The sequence below is a fragment of the Biomphalaria glabrata genome, chromosome 2 (genome assembly GCF_947242115.1).
Source record: "Biomphalaria glabrata chromosome 2, xgBioGlab47.1, whole genome shotgun sequence".
NCBI lineage: Eukaryota > Metazoa > Mollusca > Gastropoda > Planorbidae > Biomphalaria > Biomphalaria glabrata.
Genome location: NC_074712.1, coordinates 60,959,177 through 60,983,120, shown reverse-complemented (window position 1 = coordinate 60,983,120; position 23,944 = coordinate 60,959,177). Strand labels below are relative to the sequence as shown.

Sequence of the window (23,944 nt, the reverse complement as noted above, 5' to 3'; positions counted from 1 at the left end):
AACATTTGAATATATTTCCAAAGTATTTAGAGACGTTGGTCTCAGGTAACGCTTAATCAAAACAAATTCTAAAACTATGTCGTAAAGCATTAATGTTAGTATTATTAATGGCATTTAACAGACACTGTTTTAATTTAAACCGTGTCCCTCTGATAAAGATAGAGATGTAATTGTGTACTTTGTAACTGAAACTATATATTACAGAAATGATAGTTCAGATATTTTTTTAGGAAACCTCAGAATTTGCGCTATTCAATTTTAGCTTTGTCATCATAGAAATCCTTGAGCCTTAGGCTTTTCTTTGCCTCTTTTTTTGGTCCCTTCAGCCTCTTTTGTGGGCTTTTTATTTATTGTATTTTTTAATTAAATTTTTATTTGTAAGTTCTCACATTTCACAACCATTAAATCATAAAGAATTAAAGAGAAAATTTGAAACATGATTAACCTATACTTAATTTCTTTACAAAAATATAACAATAGCGATGTAAGTATTATTTAATAGAAAAGACAAACTTCATAAATATTGATTCCATCAGAGACAGAAAATTTAATTTTTTTAAATTTTGCAAGGATTTTAAATATCGTAGGAACAATAAATATGCATTACATCAATAGTTTTGTAAGGTCAAAAAAATATGCAAACTTGATTTCTATTATTTGCATAAATTATTTTAATAATTTAATCTATTTTCTACTTTGGGAATTGTGTTTATCGAAATGAGGTCACGTTGTATAAAGGAGAACTATTTCTGACATTTTGTCACTTTATGTCTTGTGACAATATGTTTGATTAAATTAAATTTGATTAAATCTGTGGTTATGACTTTATGCCCACAATTTCTCTTCTTCTATTGCTTGCCTATTTTATTCCTTTTTCTATAGAGGGAAATAGAAAATGTATTTAAGAGACATAGAAAAAGATAAAAAAAAGGTAAAGTTCACCTTTCCGACAATGCTGTCTATAGGGCAGATGATGTAAAGGTCAACTGTTTCTGTGGCCCAATATTAACAATGGTGTCATGTAGCCAGCACTAGTTGGTGAAAGTAATTTAAGGGGTTTGGCCATTTTGCTTGACACCCTGCTTGTTAATCGTTGGCCAAGATGACATATACAGTACCTTCCCTCTAGATCACAAGGTCCGAAAGGGTAAAAGAAATTCTTTTATGTTTTGGGGAACAACTTCATTACTAGACATTGTCGTGTTTGTGCGCTTTTTTTTATTATTCATAATACAAATCCAAAGTTTTATGGTCAAAACAAGGCATACAAACTTACTATGTACTTAAACTTTTAAATGTCCAACGTCTCAACTAATTCAATGTTTTATCCGACGCTCAAATGAAGTATATTTCAATGTTTCCTTTCAGAAGAGATGTTCAGGCCATCCACTTATGTTGGCTCCTATATGTCCGCCCCTGCTTCACCAACCACCCTGGCTGCGGCAGCTACCCCTCCAGCTGCTTCGGTCATTAGCGCTGCTGGTCAGCGACATTCCAGCCTTGGGGCCTCCAGAGATCTGGCGAGAGAACAGCTTCAGACTCTTCTTGTCCTGCCACCATCTCTCAGGACATTGAGTTCCACCATCCAGAGGTCCTCGCCTCAAGCGCGATCAGAGGACACGGCGTCGGAGTCGTCTAGAACCTCCAGCCAGTCATCGCAAAGGAGGCCGACGCCAAGCGTGACACGGACGCCTGTGTCTGCAACACAAGCTGACGCCGCGGAAGCATCCAAGTCTACCACGCTCAAAATCGAACCACCAAATGACGTTCCCATGGCGGCGTCAGCGAAACCAGAAATTACAACAATTTGCGATTCAGCTCCTCTTTTCCGAGAAATAGAGGAGCTGAAAAGAGTGAAAGGCAAAGTGGAAAGGGGGTCTCCCACTTTGATTAGGAGGAAGAGGGACGGGCCTTCTCCAGCACCTTCCCCTGGAGAAGGCCCACGACCGTCAGGAAAAATTGAGTCCCCCGACCAAACCATTCCACAGCTGCGAAGCCTGGACTCGTCCAGAGCGGAAGCGGCTGAGCTCATCAATGATGACATTTTCCCAATAAAGTCTGTGATGGAATGTACAGAAGAGACTAATGTAGACGAAAAGACACCTTTAACTTATGACACTACTGCCATGGGGGTCCCGGTAGGCGAGAGGTTCCCTATGGCCGGCCCTTCTGGCATGGACCTACCCCCTACCAGTGACCCTGGCAAAGTATCCCGAACAAAGCACAAATTATTAAGACGTCAAAAAGAAGAGACGAAACTCAAAGACTACAAAGCCATCTCCCCACAAGGCAGCCCCATAGCCACCAGAGGAAAACCGCCCCTCCCTCGCCCATCCGCGCCCACTAAACCTTCGTCATCATCATCTCCAGCCCCTGAGAAAAGTCCGAGATCTAAAAGCTTAGGAGATGTTGAACGTAGTCACGGGAGTTCAGCCGAATCAAAACCTCTGCAAGATGCCATCAATAGGTTTGAAAAGAGGGCCACAGTGTGTGAGACTGAAGACCGACCTATTGAACTAAGGAAAACTCCAAGCCCCACACTTCATCTACCACGAGTTGGCTTAGTAACACGAGTAAGAAGGCTGAAACCAGCCGCTGAACTGTTGGAAGAGAGCCAACGCTACAGGAGTGGTAGTTCCATCTACGCCACCCGTATAATGCCTAGATACTTGAATAAGGATGATAGCAAGATTCAGGATTCAACAAAGTCCACACCCAACAAGGAAAACCTCGCAGGGACATACGTTCACGCGATCGTCAGGAGGCTGTCAAGGGAAAGCACTCCCACAAAAAGCGCTGCTTCTTCAAGAACAAATTCAGAGCTGTCACTGAAACGGGCCGACTCTCCAAGATCACAGTCTGAATTTGTAAGTCAGATCGTAAGAAGGCTTTCCTCTGCCAGCACCACTGACGCTCACAGAGGTCTAGCTCCATTCAAAGACCTCACCAACGAAGGCATTGTCAAGAAGCTTGCCCAGTCTTTCAGCGCACACCCAGTGAAAAGCTCCCCAGACAGAACGCTGTCGGACTCTGACATCGACAGACAAGTAGGTGAAACATCTGCATCCACTGTGGCACAAAAGAGGAAGTCCTGCGAAGTAGCCATGGTGATGACGTCTGCACTATCTCCGACGTCAGAGGCGTCTATCATCATGGTGTCCTCGATGTCTTCCAATGACGGCAGCGAGTGCGCCCATGCTTCATCATCTGCCCCAACCAATCACCAATCACTTCCGATTCTCGCTGTTCCATCTGCAGCCGCTGCAGAAGAAGCTTCCCGAAGCCGTGCAGCAACGTACAGTGTGCCAGAGCCGGAAAAAGCAAAACAGCCTGAAGCTCCGGCCGTGAAATCACCCAAAAGTGGGGAAGATTCAGCCAGAAAGGGGACAAAGACCAAATCAAAATCTAGCAAGGCAGAAAAGAAAGGCGAGTCTAGTCGATCTCCCGAGAGACGAGGGACAGGGCGAGGGGAAACCGTTGGCGTTCTGTGTAAACAGTCAATTTCATTTGACTTAGGAGTCTCGTTGTATACACAGAAACAGGAAGGAGAGACTCCGGGGAAGTCAAGGCAAGCCAGAAGCTGGGACCCGAGCGAAACTATCAAGCACGAGGTCGCTGCGGCTGCCTCTTCAGCTCTAGAAACCCCGGGCCACTCCAAGTCACCCAGGTCTTCGTCGCCAACGGTTTTAGGGGCCACGGCTATGGAAGAGCCCTCTTGTAGTTCCCAGGGGGAGGGGCCCCCTGGATCGCCGACTAGCGAAGAAAAGAAGAAAAGAAGATTTCTCGATGCTAGCTGGCTGCAGATTTCCAAAAAATTCTTTAAAGCATCCAAGTGAGTTGAGTTACTTTAATAGAATAACATAAGTTTATAAAGTAACTATCAGTTTATAATAATACAAGTTGAGTAACTGTATAACGTAACTATCAGGGCTGGTCTTAGATAATTATAGGCCTTATGCGAAGTGGCCCCAAATGTAATAGAAAGAAAAATGAAGAGCCAAAAATAAAATTACGGAATTTATTAAAAACTTAGTGAACTCCAACACTAATATTGAGCACAAGTTTCGCTATCTCTATAAATATATTTGAAAGTCTGATACGAGGCCCCCACCAATCGGAGGCCCTAAGAAGCTGTTTAGTTAGCGTATGCCTGAGACCGGCCCCGACTAAAAACATTAGTGTAGGGTTTCGGATGGTTGAATATTTTTAATGAAGTAGTGATAAATGAAGTAACCTAAGATGTATTAGAATTTAAAACACCACTAAAATGTAATATCTCTTTGGGACTTGACCTTCCATGTCGCAGTTGAGGGTCGATCATCTTAACGGTTAGGGGTTACTTATGAGTACCATGGTGGATAGCATTCCATTGTAGAATTATCTCAGATTAGTTTATTAGATTTAGTTCGAGACTATGTGTTACAGAAGGCCTGAACACTGACTTGCAACGTCACCAACTGTAGGCAGTTTAGACCAATAGCTCGTTGCCATTTCGTACAGACCTGTGACGTGACAACAAGCTACTGGTCTAAACTGCCCACAGGTTGTGACGTTGCAGGTAAGTATTCAGGCTCTCTATAACGATTGGCCTCGCTTAGATCATGCCTATTATGATGATGATAGGAAAAGGCTTTTGTTTGATTCTCAAAGTTTTGTTGAATGTCCTACAGGTGAATCTCTTGTGGCTGGGATCAGGCGGAAGCTGACGGCCTACAAGGTAAACTAGTGTTAAAGTTAACCACATAAATTTAATTATACCTATTGTAGTTTGCCTGATTCAGAATGAAAATTAAATTATTAGAATCGTGTGCTTAAAGTAACTCTACAAAGACTTTTCGTTTAGAGTTTTCGAGTTTCCAAAACAAATAGTGGGGTATTGGGATAGTCATGGGCGTAGGTAGCCGGTGGGGGGGGGGGGGGGGTTCGGAATTTAGTGACTGATTTTTTGCTTAGATTTTGTTTATTTTAAAAGATTTTAATACTAAGCCATCACTTGCCCCAGCACAGCCAAGGGGTTTGCAGTTAAATCCCCCTCTTCTATAAAAAAAAACAAAAAAAATGTAAACGACAATTCCCCAAATTCCAAGAGCATAGCCAAGGGGGATTTTGATTTTACCCCCCCCCCCCCGAAATTTACGATACCCCCCCCCCCCTCTTCAATATAAGACTAAACATCAGTCATCTGAGATGAACTCCTATTGAAAAATCAGAGCAGGAAGGACTAATCCTCCCGTAGTGCTCTGGCCGTTCGGCTTAATGCCTCGTAGCTACCATACAAGTCGAGTGACTGCTCAGACAGGTCCCCCCCCCCTTAGCTCCCGGAGCTGGGGAAAGCATCAGTCACCAGATTCTATGAGCGTAGTCAATTTGGCTTTTGTGTTTAAAACCCCCCACCAGCGGGGTTTGCAGCTATAAACCACCTCTTCAAAATAAAAAAAATTACGCACTCAAAATGCTATCAGAAAAGCGAAATGGCGTTTTGAGTTTTAACCCCCCCCCCTCTTTTTTTTTCAGCGGGTTTTGAAGCTAAAAATACCTAAATTACACACTCAAAATGCTTGAGAGTAGCCAAACGGGGGTTTTGAGCTTGAACCCCCCCCCCCCTCGTCCAGAGTGCTTTCTGCCAGTGGCTGGACTCCATTAATAAAGTCCAGTGAATAGTCATCTGCCGAAATTTAAAAAGCCTAAATGTGGCTCAACAATGATGGCTAAGACGGATTTTAGGAGTCAAGTTATAGAGATCAGGTCTCAATCAAGGAAATGCTATGCCGAACTGGGAGTCGACCCCTTAGTAAGGTTGTGACAGCGTCGCATGAGGTTTGTAGAAGTATTACAAAGATAGAGGCGCAGTTCTTATTCCATACGCTAAAACAAACCGTATAAGTGTCCCTTCTTCCCTAGCGCCATTAGAGAATGAGAATGGGTTGCCTGAATCAGCCAAAAAAAACAACAACTTAGCAGAGTTTAAGTCACTGATTAAAATGAATAACTAAATCGACTCGTGAAATGCGTAGGACGTAATTATCTTCTTCTTTTTTGAAGTAACGTCTGTATAAATATAGATAAGATAAGATAAGAAAAATTAATTCTAGCAGTTCATCTATTAATTTCTACAAACGCAAAATGTTTATAAGAGTCTATTCATTATCTAATTCTGTATTGAACTCAAGCGCGAATTTCCAATGACAATTTGGTCGAAATAGAACACATTTATTTCTTATCTTATATAATATAGACGTTACTTCAAAAAAAAGAAGATGATTACGTCCTACGCGTCATGCATTCAGTCATGAATATTAACCAATGACTTAAATTCTGCCAAGTCACTGGTTTTCTTGACTAGCTCAGGCAACCCTTTCCATGCTCTAATAGCACTAGGGAAGAAGGAGTATTTGTACAAATTAAGATGACTATTTAAAAAAACAACACAAAGGTCAAACTAGAGTTATCACTGTGTTAGAGAAGTTTTTTGAAACCCGTGTCCAGGTTCCAGTTGTTTTGAACCCATGACGAGTTTGCAAGCTAATAAATTGAATTGTAAAAATTAGACTTAGAATTTATTTTATGAGACGTCCGTAATTTATGCGCTTTAAAACTACTTAATTCAATAACATTTCCGAAACAAAGCGAGTTTTTACAATAGTACAAAATCTTATGTGGAACTCTATGCACGACATTTTCTTCGAATTGTTGGCATCTTTGTCCAAATAAAAAGGGCGCAATGTGGGTTTTTATCAATGAAAACCCCTCAATGTTAACGTTAGACCTATAAATGCGAAAGAAAAAAATTATTACGGGGCTATAAGATACATTTTTTTTAACACCCTTGATTACTAGAATATATGTAAATCTTAGGTGTGTTGGAGATTGTCTTAAAATGTATACATTACTGCTATGAATGATTGAATTAGTTCAACCTCAAGATACGAAGGATTGTGCAATAATATGGCACTGCAGTAAACAACAGAGTAAAAAGCGGACATGTTCACAATTTAAACCCATGCTTACAATAACGAGGACACGATCTCAAAATGGAAGGCATGTCCTCCTTTTGCAGGACGCCTGGTAGACCTATGTAAAGTTGTTTCGTTATAAAAACAAATAGTGGCAGACGTAAAATCTGTATTCTGAAGAGGGTGTGTTTGTGTTTTTTATGAGATGTGACACAAGGTTCAAATTTTAAAACAGCTAATTTAATTCAATTTTCAAATCATTGATCTTATAATAGTTATGTATAATTTTTTTTTATTTTACAGTGCTATGTTAACAAGCCACACCCCGTGGCGTTAGCAGAGCTGGCCAGTCACCAGATGGAGAGGGTACAGTTGCTCTGATACTGCCTCGCCCCGCTAACAGAAAAGGGCGCCATGGTATCCAGCACCCTAGCTGGACAAAGAAGCGAACCAAGCCCCCTTTAATGGTATCAGTTGGTTAAGGCCTTGTGGCTATACTCGACATGAAGATTCGGACATTTGGTTATTTCCTCTCCGAGTTTCTTTGTTTTTTCTCCTCTTGAGTATTTCTTATATACCGAAAGTCTAGAAAAGGCTAATAAAAAAATAATCAAAACACTGCAGTGAAGCAACATCATTTAAATAATAAGCATGTCTCTATCATTTACAATGCATTAAATTTGAAGGGGCGAACAAAGGCAAAGTAATCAACGAGATGGAAAGCCAATTGTCTGGTCAGGAAGTGTCCACAAGGTCTAGTCTGAAACCACATGAAGAGGCAGTGTCCACAGATTGCCCGGCCACTTGAAGATTTGTCTTTTAACATCCTCGAACCGAAAAATTGGAAAATTTAGAAAACAGCAAAGCACAAAATTCAACAGCTTTTTCTTTTTCTAATTCAACCTTCACTCCAGAAGATGTTTGAACGAATTAATCCCCAGTTCATCTTGGGGAAACGAGTCGACTTTTGTCAAATCAATTTTATTTTATTTCCTTTATTTTATTTATTTATTTATTTTATTATTTTATTTTCCAAAACTAAAGGGAAAAAATGTTAGGAAATTTTAATTATTTTTGGCAAGTTTTTTTTTTTTTATTTCAGCTCAAAATAAAAGTGGCCAAATTGTCAAATTTAGTGCTAGAAGATGTTGTTTCTATTTTGTTTATTGTTGGTTGTGGACTGTAACGAGCAGGGCTAGGGTTAACATTCAAGTATTATTAACTCTTTCTCTCCTAACTGACGATACCAACGTTGATTTCACCAGAATGTGGTAAATAATTACGGAGGGAAGGAGTTAATTGAACTAGGACTGAGGCATAAAGTCATAACGGACATTGCCACACGGTTGAAAGGACCTGAATGGACATGCTGATGCCTTGATAAAAATATAACTATTAATAGAGGGCCATTATTGGCAGAGTCATAATGGATGACGGGCCATGATTAAAAGGACCGTGATTAACAAAGCCATTTCTCATTTTATGCTAGAAGCTTCAGATGATTGGGGCGCGGTAGCTGAGGGGTTAGGCGCTTGGCTTCCGAACCTGGGTTCCTGGGTGAAGACTGGGATTTTAATTTCCGGATTTTTAGGGCCCGCGTCCACCCATCTGTAATGGGTACCTGACTTAAGTTTGGGAAAGGAAAGGCGGTTGGTCGTTGTGCTGGTCACATAACACCCTGCTATTTAACCGTTGGCCAAAGAAACAGAAGACCTTAACATCATTAGCCCCATAGATCGCAAGGTCTGAAAGGGGAATCATTACTTTTTTTTAAAATTCAAATGATTAGTCCAATACCTTTGATGAATTTTACCACAGTTGTTATTTAAAGCGGATTTTATATAGCGCAACTTTCATGATTGTAGCGATGCTCAGTGCGCTATGGTCCAATCTCTTTTGTGGACCTGTCGGGGAGGGTGGGGGCATTTGTGAGGTTTTCAGTGCTGCATTTAGGCGCTTAGCAAACAACTCAGATCGAGTCGGGAATCGAACCAGAGTCCCTTTGATAGGTAGCCAATTGGTTTAAGCCTTTTAGCAAACGCCGCCCATTGTTTCCAGCTCAGCAGCTCTCAATATAGTTTTTCTTCTATAAAGTTTTTTGGGGGTCATATAAAGGTGTTTTGGGGCCAGTGTCTTCTTCGGGCCTATTGATAGCAGTCTTATAGGAGATGATCGGCATTCTCTGGTGACACTCCACAAGAGTAAATTTCACTAGTCCTAATTATCTGCCTCAGGAACAGACTTAATCAAAAGGACATAATGAACGATGGCCATGATTGACAGACTTATGAACAAACGATGGCCATGATTGACAGACTTATGAACAAACGATGGCCATGATTGACAGACTTATGAACAAACGATGGCCATGATTGACAGACTTATGAACAAACGATGGCCATGATTGACAGACTTATGAACAAACGATGGCCATGATTGACAGACTTATGAACAAACGATGGCCATGATTGACAGACTTATGAACAAACAGAATGAAAGTAAATAAACATAACATAATTTTTTGCAGGCGCGGTGGCCGAGTGCTAAAACGCTTGGCTTCCGAACTGAGGTGCTCGGGTAAGAATCTAGCAAAGACTAGGATTTTATTAATTCGGGATCTTTAGGGCACCTATAAGTCTACCCAACTCTAATGGGTGCCTAACATTAGTTGGGGAAAAGGAAAAGGCGGTTGGTCGTTGTTCACTGGACGCATGGCAACCTCGTCAACCGTAGCAATAGAAACATATGACCTTTACATCATCTGACCTATAGACCGCAAGGGGAACTTAACTTGTGTATCAAAATGTTAAAATACATATATAAAATGTATAAGAAGATAAATAATCCAGTGTAGCCCCTAAGAAAATCTTCATTCAGCAAAAGCTTATAAGCTTTGTAAAAAAATGGCTACATTCGTAATCCTCCTGTTATAAGTACCTCTTCTGGACATCTATGAAGTTGATGAAAAGCTCATCCGTTTCTATGGTCGAGGGTTAACAAGGGTGTCGTTAGGACAGGACAGCGCAACAACCAAAACATTTAACTTCCTCAAAAAATGCCAGGTACTTCCGGTTACCCATTAGAGATGGCTGAATTCAAGGGAGTCGTACATATTTCGATGTGAGATTCGAATTTTAGATCCTTATATAGAACCCACAGACAGATGTTCACAATGCTACATTAAATAGATTTGATTCAACGTTATGAAAAGGTGAAAACATTTTGAATATTTGGTAACAAATACTTTTATGAGCTGAACATGGTGATGGGACCTGATCATTTGTGAAAACATACAAATTAGGCGACATGATGATGAAATCACAAGCCTATAACAAATGTTACAGTGATGAAATAATAACAACTGAGCAATACTTGTCAACAATCTTGCATAAAAACAGGGGAAAGATGTTCGAATCATACATACATCGCAATATTTTTATTTTAAAGGGGGATAAATCTGAAGAAGTAACTGAATGCTACTAAATAGTACTTGTATAATTCACGACACCTCATGGACTTCAATAGGAGAAGTTCATCTAACAGCTGATTGGTTGAGAGGAAAAAACTGTTCTGAAACTAAGAGAAAAGAAGATCAGGTGCACTCTGTCACGTGATAACTATAAAAGCTAAAAATAGATTTCGAGACGAACATAATTTGCTCTTTGAAAAAAAAAAAAAGGAAGAGCGAGTCAAAAAGAATCTTTAAATAAAGATAACTAAGAATGAAGCATGTAAAGTATTGCAGCGAATGTTTTCTAGAGACCTATGTTACGGCATTTACAATCACATATTTTTCTAAGCACGTAAATAAGAAGAAAGTAGTGTACAACATATTATGGGTTTCAAGCATTTTGAATATTATTCCAATTTTGGGAGTAGAGTCTTCGTGACTCCAAGCTAGACATAAACAGTTTATACTTGTGCTAAGGCAGTGATGCACAAACTAGGGTCCGCGGGCCATGTCCGGCCCATAACACTGTGCTATGGTCTAAAGGCAAGATAAAGTGAAGCAGGAGGTTCAAACGTTTTCAAATGTTTACAGTATTTATAAAATTGTACAATAACATCACCTGAAATGTGTACAATATAAAAAGATATGATAATCTATGTACATAGACAAGACACACCATGTACAGACAACATTGAATACATAAATAAATGTGCATGCCATGACACTACAATTAAAGTTCAATGCATGCCAACATTATTAATAGCAATATGCATGTATTTATACAATAGAGATTATAATCAATGTATGGGCCATTTAGTTTCAGATGTTATAACTTTCACTAGTTCAATATATATATATAGGTAAGGCTTGTTTGAGTCCGAAGATTAATGAGTTCAGTATTTCACGTAGCTTTGCAGCCCCAGCTGTGACCTACATATTTTGCCACGTCCAGAGCAGACAGAACCAATGCGAATTTATAGTCTCTTTTCGTCCTCACCGTGGATACTAGTTCAGTATAAATCATACACGAAGGCTAATTGTACAAAAAATAACATATAACCGAAACTAACTGAAAACATCTTGGTGACGAACCAGATTAACATATGATGAAAAGGGTGATAATATATATAATGAGCTCCTATGTACAATAGGAAAAGACGAAGCAAATTTCTCTGGACATTGTATGCCAATTATGAAACAGATTTACGGAATCATGTTACATATGTTATATATAAAAGTCTTTTGAGCCTATCCGCAAGTCCTAAAATTTTCTTGGTTGCTAAGTTGTTTTTCGCCTGGCTAGAAGGAAGAGCTAATTTTAAAATGCTAAAATTATGACCTGATAAAATAGCAATAGCCCTCAATGGACTATCAATATAGCATATTTGATTTAATGTCTACTTGACTTTGAGAACCTGTACTCAAGGGATGCAGTGTATTCCCCTTCCCGAAGCTTAAAAATAATCATAATAACTCATTTTATTCAAAAAACATTATCCAAAACTTGTCAAGCCAGAAATTAAAACGTTGAATAAAAAAATCTTTCTAATAAAACATAATGTGTATTAGAGATAATATCCAGTGTATGTCACATGATAAAGATAATATCTAGTGGATATCACATGATAAAGATAATATCCAGTGGATATCACAATAAGGTTTGGATGTTTAATCACTACTTCTTGTAATCACATCCTGCTAGTTCATACATTTTATATTGTAAATAGAAACGGATATATATTATAGTATTTATATTTCATTTGTATATATTTATAATATTTTGACATTCTAGTTAAATTAATACTACTATTCATTTGTCACATACTGTGTCCTAGGTTAATACTACTATCCATTTGTCACATACTGTGTCCTAGGTTAATACTACTATCCATTTGTCACATACTGTGTCCTAGGTTAATACTACTATCCATTTGTCACATACTGTGTCCTAGGTTAATACTACTATCCATGTGTCACATACTGTGTCCTAGGTTAATACTACTATCCATCTGTCACATACTGTGTCCTAGGTTAATACTACTATCCATCTGTCACATACTGTGTCCTAGGTTAATACTACTATCCATTTGTCACATACTGTGTCCTAGGTTAATACTACTATCCATTTGTCACATACTGTGTCCTAGGTTAATACTACTATCCATTTGTCACATACTGTGTCCTAGGTTAATACTACTATCCATTTGTCACATACTGTGTCCTAGGTTAATACTACTATCCATTTGTCACATACTGTGTCCTAGGTTAATACTACTATCCATTTGTCACATACTGTGTCCTATGTTAATACTACAAAGGGATGTGGTGGTCATTGCGTCCATCTGTTTCTATTTGGGCCAAAATGAAATGTCGAACAAAAATATGAACCAAATATCATGACGAAACAATTCACTGGCAGTGTAGAAAACAATCCACTCGTTACTATAGCAACGTAAGTACATATATATATATATATATGATCACCAAGAATACATGGAGGACATCGTTACTAAATGAGTCTGCGACTCAAAGGTTTGAATGAGTCCGTGACTCAAAGGTTTGAATGAGTCTGTGATTTAAAGGTTTAAATGAGTCTGCGACTCAGTCTGAAAGCACTGGTATAATAAGGCGAACCTCTGAACATTGGTTTTATGATTTAACAATACTTCCCACAACGGTCAACTCATGCAATGAGAAGCTTTGATAAATAGGACATTTGATATGTTCAAGGTTCATGGAAATTCACGAGTTAGTAGAGTGATCCTTTTGGTACTCAAAGCTCTCAATACATAGCAATAAAAACCATAATAGGTCAAGGTCTATAGGGTGAACTGTCTACGTCAGCGTTGATGAGCTCAACCTGTTGAGCATTGTTGACTCCCGCGCTCCTGTCCGTAGAGGTAGTTCCGTTTGATGAGCCTTGAGTAATGACTTCCGGGTCTGAGTTGAGAATGGTGTCTGATTCCTCCTGCAAACTTTCTTGGGGTTCTTGTACACTGATACCTGGAAGCTCCTCCCACACCACACATGTGTTACGCTCACCTGAACCCGAGCCCAAGCTCCGGGGTCTGTCCTTCAGGTTACTAGCAATTGGAGTCTGAAACATGTCGGTGGGCATGGAGTTAGTCCAGGGCTTAGAACTGGTCAGCAGAGGGTCAGTCTCGGATGACTGATAGCTGTCCAAAAATGTTGAATTCGGAAAGGAGACAGTTTTTTCCATTGGACTCGATTCGCAAGGACCAGACGGGTCCTCGGCTATGGGAGTCATGTATGCATTGTATCTGAAGCCACAAGCCCTTGGTAGAGTGGACGAGACGAACTCATTGGGTAGAGCGGGAGGAATGGATGGTTCAAAGTACTGAAGCTGTGACAGGCGTCCGAACGATTGTCTTTGGTCAGTTACATCTGAGCACGCGCTGTCTATGGACGTGTTTAAGCTGCTAATCCAGCTGCCCCGATCCGTCCCGGTGGAGTCCCGGTTATTTGAAGGGAATTTAAACTTGGACAACTTTCCCCCAGCAATTCTACCGGTGTAGTCGAGGTTAGATGTGGACACACATCGTCCATCGTTGCCCATCTTCTTGTATTGCGTGATACGTTTCTGTCTATACTTCAGGTCCTCGGAGTTGAGAAAGTAGGTCAAGAGGGTGCCTTTACCCTGAGCAAGAAACAAACAATAAAAGGTTTATTATTATCAATAAATAACTTTGTTATGGTATCAAAAAAGGTAATTCAAAAAATCGCAAAATGTTTTTGCTGTCGATCTGGAGAGAAATGACGCAACTATTTAGTACAGAACTAAGGGAAAACCTAAACCAAAACATAATTAAATTAAGGGAAGACCTGAACCAAAACATAATTAAATTAAGGGAAGACCTGAACCAAAACATAATTAAAGTAAGGGAAAACCTAAACTAAAACATAATTAAATTAAAATTTGATCAGGAAATGGACAACAAGTAAATGATCATCTCTGGTCTCAAACATATATTCTTTTAACAAGTGTTAAGTTTGGCCTACAAAGTAGGATTCAGCTCGAAGTTCCACTCCAGCTGATTGCTTTTGCAGAGTTCCTAAAGGCAGCAAGGAAACCTACTTCAAGACATTTAGTTCGTTCTACAGGCTGCCAAGAGAGCTTGGACCAGAGCACACTGAGCGTGTTATAGCATGAAAGATTCTCGCAATACAAAAGTTGTTTTTTAAGTAAACAGTTATTCTGAAAAACTGCTGTGACCTTAGTGGCTATTGGTAAATAACTCGAATAACTTCTGTTCGTGATAAAATATTAAAAATGAATAACTATATGTAATGTTAATACCTTGGCTACAAGAATGCTTTTCGTAGTAAAGATCATTAGTTGTGGGAAAAAATATTAAATAAGTAAGTCACTCTTATACTGATAAGTTCAAATATCACAGATCTGTGAGGACATGGCGTTTATGGAGCTAGTCTTTTTGGTTCGCCTTGCTGAATGTACTATTGGGGTCATTATGCTAATTTACTTTTTCACTACTTTCAACTTAGGGTAAAAATTGTCTACAAAAATAATTACGCTATTTGCACTAATGTTTCTTAGTCTAATAAATGCATGTCTTTTTTTGTATGCATTCCGATATATTCATCCTATAGAGACTATAGAGGATGGAGTCAATATTCAGAGCTTTGGTCTCACCTTTAGCTCGGTGTAGCCTCTCTCTAGCAGGGTGTAGCCACCAAGTTTGTCGAGAATTTTTTTACAGTCTAAACTGCAGTGAATTCTTTGAGCTGTAAACAAAAGTTGTGAAATGCTAAGAATGAGAACTTTAAAACCACAAAGGGACACAATCGATAAAAAAGTAGAATTAAAATACATAAAAAAGTAGAATTAAAATACATAAAAATGTAGAATTAAAATACATAAAAATGTAGAATTAAAATACATAAAAATGTAGAATTAAAATACATAAAAAAGTAGAATTAAAATGCATCCCTAAGTCGATTGACAAAAGAAATTGTAAAACAATTAACAATCATGTTAATATTAATAAACATTTTTGTAAGGAGACTACTATATTATATAATAGAATTATTAAATTGGAATATTTTGAATTATTTGTTCTAGACTCACAGACCAATATACACTATGAGTTGTTAGATTGTCAGGACACTGTACTATTATTTAAATTCAGCTATGAGATACATATGTTGCATAATATGCGCCATAGTCCGCGATTATATTCTACAACCTAGAACTATGTCTCTCAATAAGGTAGAAGTTATTTCCCATGTTTGATTACAAGCAAAATAATTAATTGACAAATTGGGTTATTTTTAATTGATTCATACTTTGTTTTGCACAATAAATAGTTGTTTAAACTTCAACTTGATCTGAGAATAAGTGTTATATAAATAATGCAAAAATTATATAAGGGGACCAAACCCTACATATTTAGCCATGTCTGTAAATACTGAAGGATTAATTTCCCTTGTCGGTATAAAAAAAAGTAATTAATTGCCAGTAGTTAACTGACAAATCGGTTAACATTCTTTTTATTGATTCATCTCTTGTTTATGTTTATGAATATTTGCTTAAAGTTTCAACTTGATCATAGACTAGGTGTCCAAAACTTTGTACCAGACAGACAGAGCGAGTTGATATAAGCTTTGATATAAAGTAGATTACCTTCCCCTGTTGACTCCATCCGATTGGCTGTATTCACCGTGTCACCAAATAAACAATAGCGAGGCATTTTAAGGCCCACAACTCCAGCACAACATGGACCTTTTGGGGAGAATGTCGAAACAATGTCAAGTTCAGAAATAAAACAAGAAAAAGTTGAAAGGAGAGGGGTCACTTTTTTTTTTTTTGGAAATACTAACGTATCAAAAAGTATCCTTTCTTTGTCTCCCTGGTAATATTGGACACCATGGCAGTGTATTCAAACTTTTTTTTTTACCATTATACCATTTTTGTAGACTTAATTTCAATATACCAGTACACAGTAATTATATAAATTAAATACCCATAATAAACTATTACTCAAATATTGTACTAGAAAAAAATCCAATTGGGAATCCAATATAGAAACGTTACATGGGTTCAAATACCATCCCCAAGACTGCCTCTCTATATATTCCTATCATGTCTCTCTAAGTCACTAGGTCTTTATCTTGGCTCTCTCTAAGTCACTAGGTCTTTATCTTGCCTTTCTCTAAGTCACTAGGTCTTTATCTTGCCTCTCTCTAAGTCACTAGGTCTTTATCTTGTCTCTCTCTAAGTCAATAGGTCTTTATCTTGCTTTATCTTAAGTCATTATTTTGCCTCTCTCTAAGTCACTAGGTCTTTATCTTGCTTTATCTTAAGTCATTATTTTGCCTCTCTCTAATTCACTAGGTCTTTATCTTGCCTCTCTCTAAGTCACTAGGTTTTTATCTTGCCTCTCTCTAAGTCACCAAGTCATTATCTTGCTTCTGAGTCATTAAGTCATTATCTTGCTTCTAAGTCATTATCTTGCTTCTAAGTCATTAAGTCCTTATCTTGCTTCTAAGTTACTAGGTCCACATTTTGCCTCTTTTTCTGAATGTAAGTCACTACGTTGTCTAGTCTCTAGTCTCTTACCCGAGTGGATTCCAATTCGTATTTTGAGCACGTGGTTTGTTGAGCCTTGGACTCTGAACTTTTTCTGTTTGATGGCTTCCAACAGTTCCAGAGCCATGGAAGCGATCTCACCTGCAGAGAAATGAAATAATTGTCAAATTTGTTAATGCAAAGTTTTTGTAAAAAGACTTCAAGTAAACTGCATTCATCAAAGATCTTTGATAAGACAAATAAAATATATCTCTCTTTTATTGCACGGACTCGGTAACCTATTCTGTGTTTATTTCTACTTTGTATTAGTTTTGAAACCTATACTTAGTATGAATGCAGGCAACACTCCGAGTCAGGATTGTTTAAATGAGAAAAGGGGGGGGGGTACATTTTTCCGTTTTCTTTTCACACATACAAACACACACACTCTCACACACACATACAAACACACACACTCTCACACACACATACAAGCACACAGACTCTCACACACACATACAAACACACACACTCTCACACACACATACAAGCACACAGACTCTCACACACACATACAAACACACGCACTCTCACACACACATACAAACACACACACTCACACACACACACACGTACAAACACACACGCTCTCACGCACACATACAAACACACACACTCTCTCACACACACATACCACTTTATATATAAATAAATTTATTTCTTTATGTGTATTTATATCTTCTTGTGTTCTGCGTTGCATTGTGTAACTAAACACATACACACACACACACGCACGCTCGCACGCAAAAGAAACTAAAAAAAAAATATCAGTATGTGTGTATCCATGTAAAGGAGAGCCTGGAGAGCCAGGGGACAGAAGGTGTTTCAAAAAGTAAAGCATTTCGTCTTTAAAAGTAAAAGTTTTCTTCGGAAATCTTAATGAAACAAATCTATAGATTAAAAATAAGAATATCACATCTATATACAAATGTCTTTCTTTTTGGGTTTAACTCAGACTTGCGCCGTGCACCCCTAGACCCAAAGACGAGTTTCACTTTCGCCGAGTTTCACTTTACTCACGTATGCTAGAAATGTCTATTTCTGTCAGATTCAATTAATACCTACCGGCATGTCTGTCGCCGTTACGGATGGGCAGACCACTCACCACCATGTAAGCATCACCGATAGTCTCCACTTTGTAGACATCGAACTCTTCAATGATGGAGTCAAAACATGTGTACAGATCATTCAAAAGGTCAACCACCTGGTCACGTGATAAATAATCTATGGTAGTTACTAAGGTACAAGTATATTTTACATTTTAAAAGTAATAAAGAGACTTAATCTTAATTAGTTCCGTGTCGAAGTGTGGAAAAGATACAGAAATAGAGAAGGGTAGATAATGTAATAATCCAACTTTTTCAACATTTCAATCGTTTTATTATAGTTAGAGGGTTATAAAATGTTAGAAGTTGCAAACAGAAGAAAGAGTTTGTGCAATTAATAGTGCTGAAAGGGAGGTAGCAAGATAGATTTGTGGTCCGATTGTCGGCCCTGATTCCACTAGCTATTACTGACCTCCATAGGAGTGCTACTGGCGCTGAGCTGAGTAAAACCAACAATGTCCGAGAAATAGATGGACACCTGCTCGTACTGCTCAGGCTCCACTCGATGACCACGTTTCAGCTTTTCGGCCACTGACCTACATGTGGACAAGTCCAGAAAAGCGTAAGCTAAGTTTCGCCTACAAGCATGTCATAAAACTAACATAATACAAGTATATCTTAGTTTTAGCTGCAGACACAAATTCTTTAGTGCTCCGATGTTTTGTCTTAGCTGCCACTATAAACACTTTCGATTGCCCTTGTTACTAGACTACATTTACATTCCAGTCAAACATTAGGTCTGGACTTATTACAATGAATTGGATTCAATTTACAGTAATATAAAAGACAAGAGGGAGTGAATGAATGAATGTATTTTGTAAAATGTTTTACATGTTTCGGATGTTCTTTTAGAGTTCAAGATAGTTTACTTCTTAGTCCCAATCTCCCGCAGGACGACGGTGGATGGGAGCGGGCAGGGTTTGATCCCCGGACCATTGATAATTCCAAACGACAGTCCAGCGCGCAAACCGCATGACCAGGCAGCCATTATAGTTATAATGTTTCGTTTGGTGTAATGCACAAAAGTGTAAGACAAATTTCCTTACGGACAATAAAGATTATTATTATTATTATGTTAGAAATGAACGAGAAGTCATTCTCTGGCGCTGCCAGGGTCGAGTTTCGTTAAAGAGATACAAAATTCATCGTAGTACCTTTAACAGTTTCCACTGAGGAATTTTCTAGTGATGTGGCAGGTCTGCAGCAGTACAGCCCTCTGACAGGCAACGAAGATGTTACTAGGAATGTTAAGGGCCCTGAAGGTATCTGTGAGGTCAATTGTTATTAACCCCTCGGTTGATATAACAATGGGGTATATTGTTACTTTGGATAATTTCCATAGACGCTCAAGCCTAGGTTCCCATATTTTCTTTGTTTTTCTATCTCAGTTTTTCTTAAATTATGAGATAGTGGTACGGCGATTTCGATAATGCTAGCGGTTTTTCTTTTTTATCAATGAACATCAGATCAGGGCGATTGAAGTCTACCGTTTTGTCTGTCAGAATAGGCCTATCCCAGTACAGCAGATGTTCAGTAGACTCAAGAACCTCTTGTGGAGAGTATTTATAATAAGGAGGAGTATCCTTACCGATCACATTGTGTGTCAAAGCCAAGTCTTGGTGTAAGAGCTTTGCAACTTGGTTATGGCGACCTAGGTAGGCTGATTCTGATAGGACTGAACATCCTGCCATAATGAGTTCAATCGGCTCACCCACATTTCCACATTTTCGGCATTTGTCGACAACATTGAGTTTTAGGATATGCTTCTCGTAATTTTTTTAAATTACTCTGTCCTGTATTGCTGTGACAAAGCCTTCTGTTTCAGGGTAGAGATGACCTGCTTTGAGCCATGTTAAGGAAGCAGCCTTGTCGATGTTGTCCCCATGTAATGAAGTGTTTTTTCTTCCCATTGGCGAATCTCATGCCCGACGTCGTCCAAACCGACATTGACATCAACATTGTGTAGGTTCAGAAGGGTTGCTTATTATTATTATTAAGACAAAATGTGATAATTCTCCCAGAGAGTGTGCTAAGCGCTCTGGACTGTCGTCTCGGTGGTCCCAAGTTCGAACCTTGCCCGCTGCCTTCTCCCGTCTTCTTGCGGGAAGTTTACTCTAGGATGTCATACGATTCAATTCTGAAGGAACATCCGAAACATGTAAAACGAAAGTAAAACGAAAGCGCGCTTTCTGCGTGATGTACAAGATCTTACGATTTATACAATAGAAATTAAAAGAGAATTTCTCATCACAATATGTCCACATTACTTCCGGTAATTCGAAAGTCCCTGGCTTTGTAAACAAACAAAAAAACTGGGCATATCCTATTTCTAAAACTTTTTTAAAAATCTTTTTTTTTTCTTTGCTAAATCTGGCTAGAAGTAACTGAGTTTATTTTTAAAACACACAAAATAATAAATAATCCTTTTCATAAAAATACAAAGCTTATCTTAAGGGGAAGAACTCTGACCTTAAAACTACATCTATCAATAATGTAAAGGTTATTTCCCTTATTCGATATCAAACAAAATAAGTAATTACCAATAATTTACTAAAGGAGCATTTCTGTTTATTGATTCATGTTTTGTTAGGTACAATAAATAATTGTTTAAAGTCTCAACTTGATCAAAGAATATGTGAGGGAGAAATAGCGTGAAACATTATTCAAAGGGACTAGATCCAACAAATTTAACCACATTCGTGAATACTGAAGGATTAGTTTCCTTTGTTGCTATCAAACAAAATAATCGATTACCAGAAATTGTCTAATTGGCTACTTTTTTTTTCTTTGATTCATGTTTTGTCTATGTCAATGAATAATTGAGCAAAGTTTCAACTTGATCCGATATTGGGTGTGGGAGAAATAACGTGTTCACACATTTCATACCAGACAGACAGAGTTGATTTAAGCTTTGTAAAAAGCGAAATTTAAAGTTGGCAACAGGTTGAAGGATTTTATTCCTTACCTAGGCAACATCCGGAGTAGAAGGTTCTCCGTCATTCTCTTTTCTTGTCTCAGAAGCTCTGTCCTCTCTGCCACTATGGCCTCCAGATTGTTAGCGTATTTCTCCATCATGGCCAACATATTGTCAAAGATATTAGACTTCCTGGTATTGAAAAACAAAAGGAAAAATAAATAGTTCATTGTGTATACATTTAAATAATTTCACATGCCTCACTTCATGAATGTACATATTAAGTATAAACTCGACAAGTATTAAAAACCTAAAGAAACATGGTACAGAAAAAGGTAAATAATTTCGGGTTTTTGTCCAATGAAATAATGTTTCAAATAGTTTTTAAATTACAACGAGCTCAATCATTGATACACTGAACCTAATCATTGATACAAGTAACTTTATCATTTATACAATGAAATCGATCATTAATGCACTGAACGTAGTCATTGATATTGATACACTCATCATAATCATTGTTATACTGAAATTAATTGTTGATACGCTGACCTAAATAAAGCTAGGCCTACTTAATCATTTATACACTAAATTTAATCTATGAACTTAATCATTGATACACTGAACTTAATGATTGATATACAGTACTTAATCATTGATACACTGGACTTAATCATTGAAATGAGTTTTTATCAAATGATGCACCTCATCAAATGGAAAGAGATTTTTGAAAAAAAGAATCTCTCACAGGCAATCCTTATCACATTAAGAACCCTAAACGTAGATTATTTTAAAAGATAAAAATTGTATTCAAATCCAAAAATTATACCGACAACCTGTTTTAATTTTGTTATTTTTGTACAATCCTGTTAAAAATTAGTTATCTTCTCCGTTATATATTCTACACGACTCTTAGACTGACTGAAAAGTCGGTGCTTTATATATAACTTGTTTAAGTAAAATTGATTTTTAAGCTAGCTTTTACATAATCCAAAATATCTCACTCACACACACGCACGTGCCCACACACAAACACACACAGACACACATCCAAGTACACTTACATACATGCTTTCTAAATACGTTAAAATGTTTAAGTACACTTACATATAGGCTTTCTAAATAGGTTTAAATTTTTAAGTACACTTACATACAGGCTTGCTAAATAGGTTTAAATTTTTAAGTCTACTTACATGTAAGCTTGTTGAATGGGTTTGAAGTGGGCTCTGATGCCGCTCTTAAAGTCAGGCCTATGATTGTGATCCTGCTGCCAGCAGTCCTGGATAAGATTGACGACGTTCTGGTCGCACGTCAGGTCCTTCGTGTCTGGTCTTGTACAGGAAGTGCCTGGGCATATCAACGTCTCGATAATCTCTGCAACACAAAGAACACATTTCAGCTTCATTTTTCTTGTCAAACACTCCAGGTGGAGATTTTCAATGAAGTACAAAATAAAAGAGGGCAAGGTGGCTGAGCGGTAAAGCGCTTGGCTTTCGAGCCATGGGTCCCTGGTTTGAATCCGGTGCAGACTGGGCCTGGAACTAAGAATTTGATGGTTGGCTCCTCCTCCTGTCTTTTGGACATAATAAAATCAATCAAATCTACAAAAAGGCTTTCCAATGCTGAGACCACCTTTTACAACTATTGGCACCATTTCACACACACACACACACAAAAACAACACAAAAAAAATAAAAAATAAAATTTTAAAGACAATACCTTCTTTATACATCTGTGATAAATAACTATGAAAGATTTTTTTTTAATTTCTAGGAAAATCCTCAAAGCTCTTTTCGAGTACATATGAATTGAATAGAGGTATTATAATAACACCAGGTTGACACTATGTAAACAAATTTAAAGTTTCCCTTTCAGACATTGCGATCTCTAGTGCAGATGATGTTAAGGTCATCTGTCTCTTTCTCCATTGGTTAGCGAGCAGGGCAGGCACAAAGACCAACCGCCTTTACTTTCCCCAACTAGTCAGATACACTTTTGAGTCGGGTGGACTCAGGGGAGTTCTAAAAATCCTGAAATTTAAAAACCCAGTATTCACCGAGATTTGAACCCATGATCCCAGGTTCGGAAGCCAAGCGTTTAACCACTTAGCCGCCACGCCCCCCCCCCCAGGTTGACACTATGACCTCTAACCTTTGGGTGTCATTTTGACCGGACCCCACGGTCCGGCTCGTCCGTACAGTTCGTAGAGAATGATAGCGAAAGAGTACACATCTCCTTTCTGGCTGTCTGTGATCTGGTGGTGGTTTCTGCTGAAGTTGTTGTTGTTGTAGAAGTGATGGCTTTTCAAGTAGTTGAAGCCGGCGGACATGCTGCCGCTGCTGCTGTGGCTTCTCAGGTGGTGGTGCTGCTGGTGCTGCTGGCTAGCGGTGCTGCTGCTGCGGCGTTTGCGGAGAAGCTCTGGGGCCGTCCAGAGAAGAGCTGGGGGAAAATGAAAAAAAAAAGGAACAATGTGGAGCAGACGACAAGTGAAACGAAATGCACAGTGTGAGATTTGATAGTCTATTCAATAGTACGAATGTCAGGGTTAAAGTCACAGTGGAAGGTCGTCACATTAGGATGTAACTATCGTCTCTATGTTTAAGAAAACTTTGTAATTCATAAGATAAGATAAGATAAGATACGATTAGATACACAATCTAGCAAGCCCTCTTGGCTATTAAAAATTAAGAACAATCAGTGGTGTAGCAAAGGATTTGGGGTCCCTAAGGGAGGCTTGGCATTCGACATCTTCACATGAGACAATGTACTTAATAAGTATACAAGTCTAATGAGTAGAATACATGCAACATGGTCACTAATTTACATATTAACATGAATAGCAAGATAACAAGGCATTGGCTTAATATTTAATGTAATAAAAATTTTGGACACTCATTTGGGGGCCCCGTTTAA

At 38.3% G+C, this 23,944-nt stretch overlaps 2 protein-coding genes across 7 annotated transcripts in view; one reads left to right on the top strand and one right to left on the bottom strand.

Annotated features, from left to right (window-relative positions):
• LOC106053190 (uncharacterized) overlaps positions 1-8,088 on the top strand; it is a 127,927-nt gene extending 119,839 nt beyond the window's left edge. For 3 of the 5 annotated variants that reach the window (XM_056021771.1, XM_056021775.1, XM_056021773.1), the window contains 3 exons: positions 1,369-3,832; positions 4,671-4,717; positions 7,257-8,088. In XM_056021771.1, the coding sequence (XP_055877746.1) occupies positions 1,369-3,832; positions 4,671-4,674 (2,468 nt within the window). In that variant the 3' untranslated portion in view covers positions 4,675-4,717; positions 7,257-8,088. The remainder of the gene's footprint in view (positions 1-1,368; positions 3,833-4,670; positions 4,718-7,256) is intronic. The other 2 variants (XM_056021774.1, XM_056021772.1) reach the window with 1 other exon arrangement.
• Positions 8,089-10,173: 2,085 nt separating this feature from the next.
• The window catches only part of LOC106053202 (guanylate cyclase 32E-like), a 126,947-nt gene continuing 113,176 nt past the window's right edge, over positions 10,174-23,944 (bottom strand). For both annotated transcript variants that reach the window (XM_056021777.1, XM_056021776.1), the window contains exons 16-24: positions 23,183-23,470; positions 22,225-22,405; positions 21,083-21,223; positions 18,530-18,653; positions 18,077-18,215; positions 17,003-17,113; positions 16,067-16,165; positions 15,077-15,168; positions 10,174-14,062 (exon numbers count right to left, since the gene is read on the bottom strand). In XM_056021777.1, coding sequence (XP_055877752.1) covers positions 13,217-14,062; positions 15,077-15,168; positions 16,067-16,165; positions 17,003-17,113; positions 18,077-18,215; positions 18,530-18,653; positions 21,083-21,223; positions 22,225-22,405; positions 23,183-23,470 — 2,021 coding nt within the window. In that variant the 3' untranslated portion in view covers positions 10,174-13,216. The remainder of the gene's footprint in view (positions 14,063-15,076; positions 15,169-16,066; positions 16,166-17,002; positions 17,114-18,076; positions 18,216-18,529; positions 18,654-21,082; positions 21,224-22,224; positions 22,406-23,182; positions 23,471-23,944) is intronic.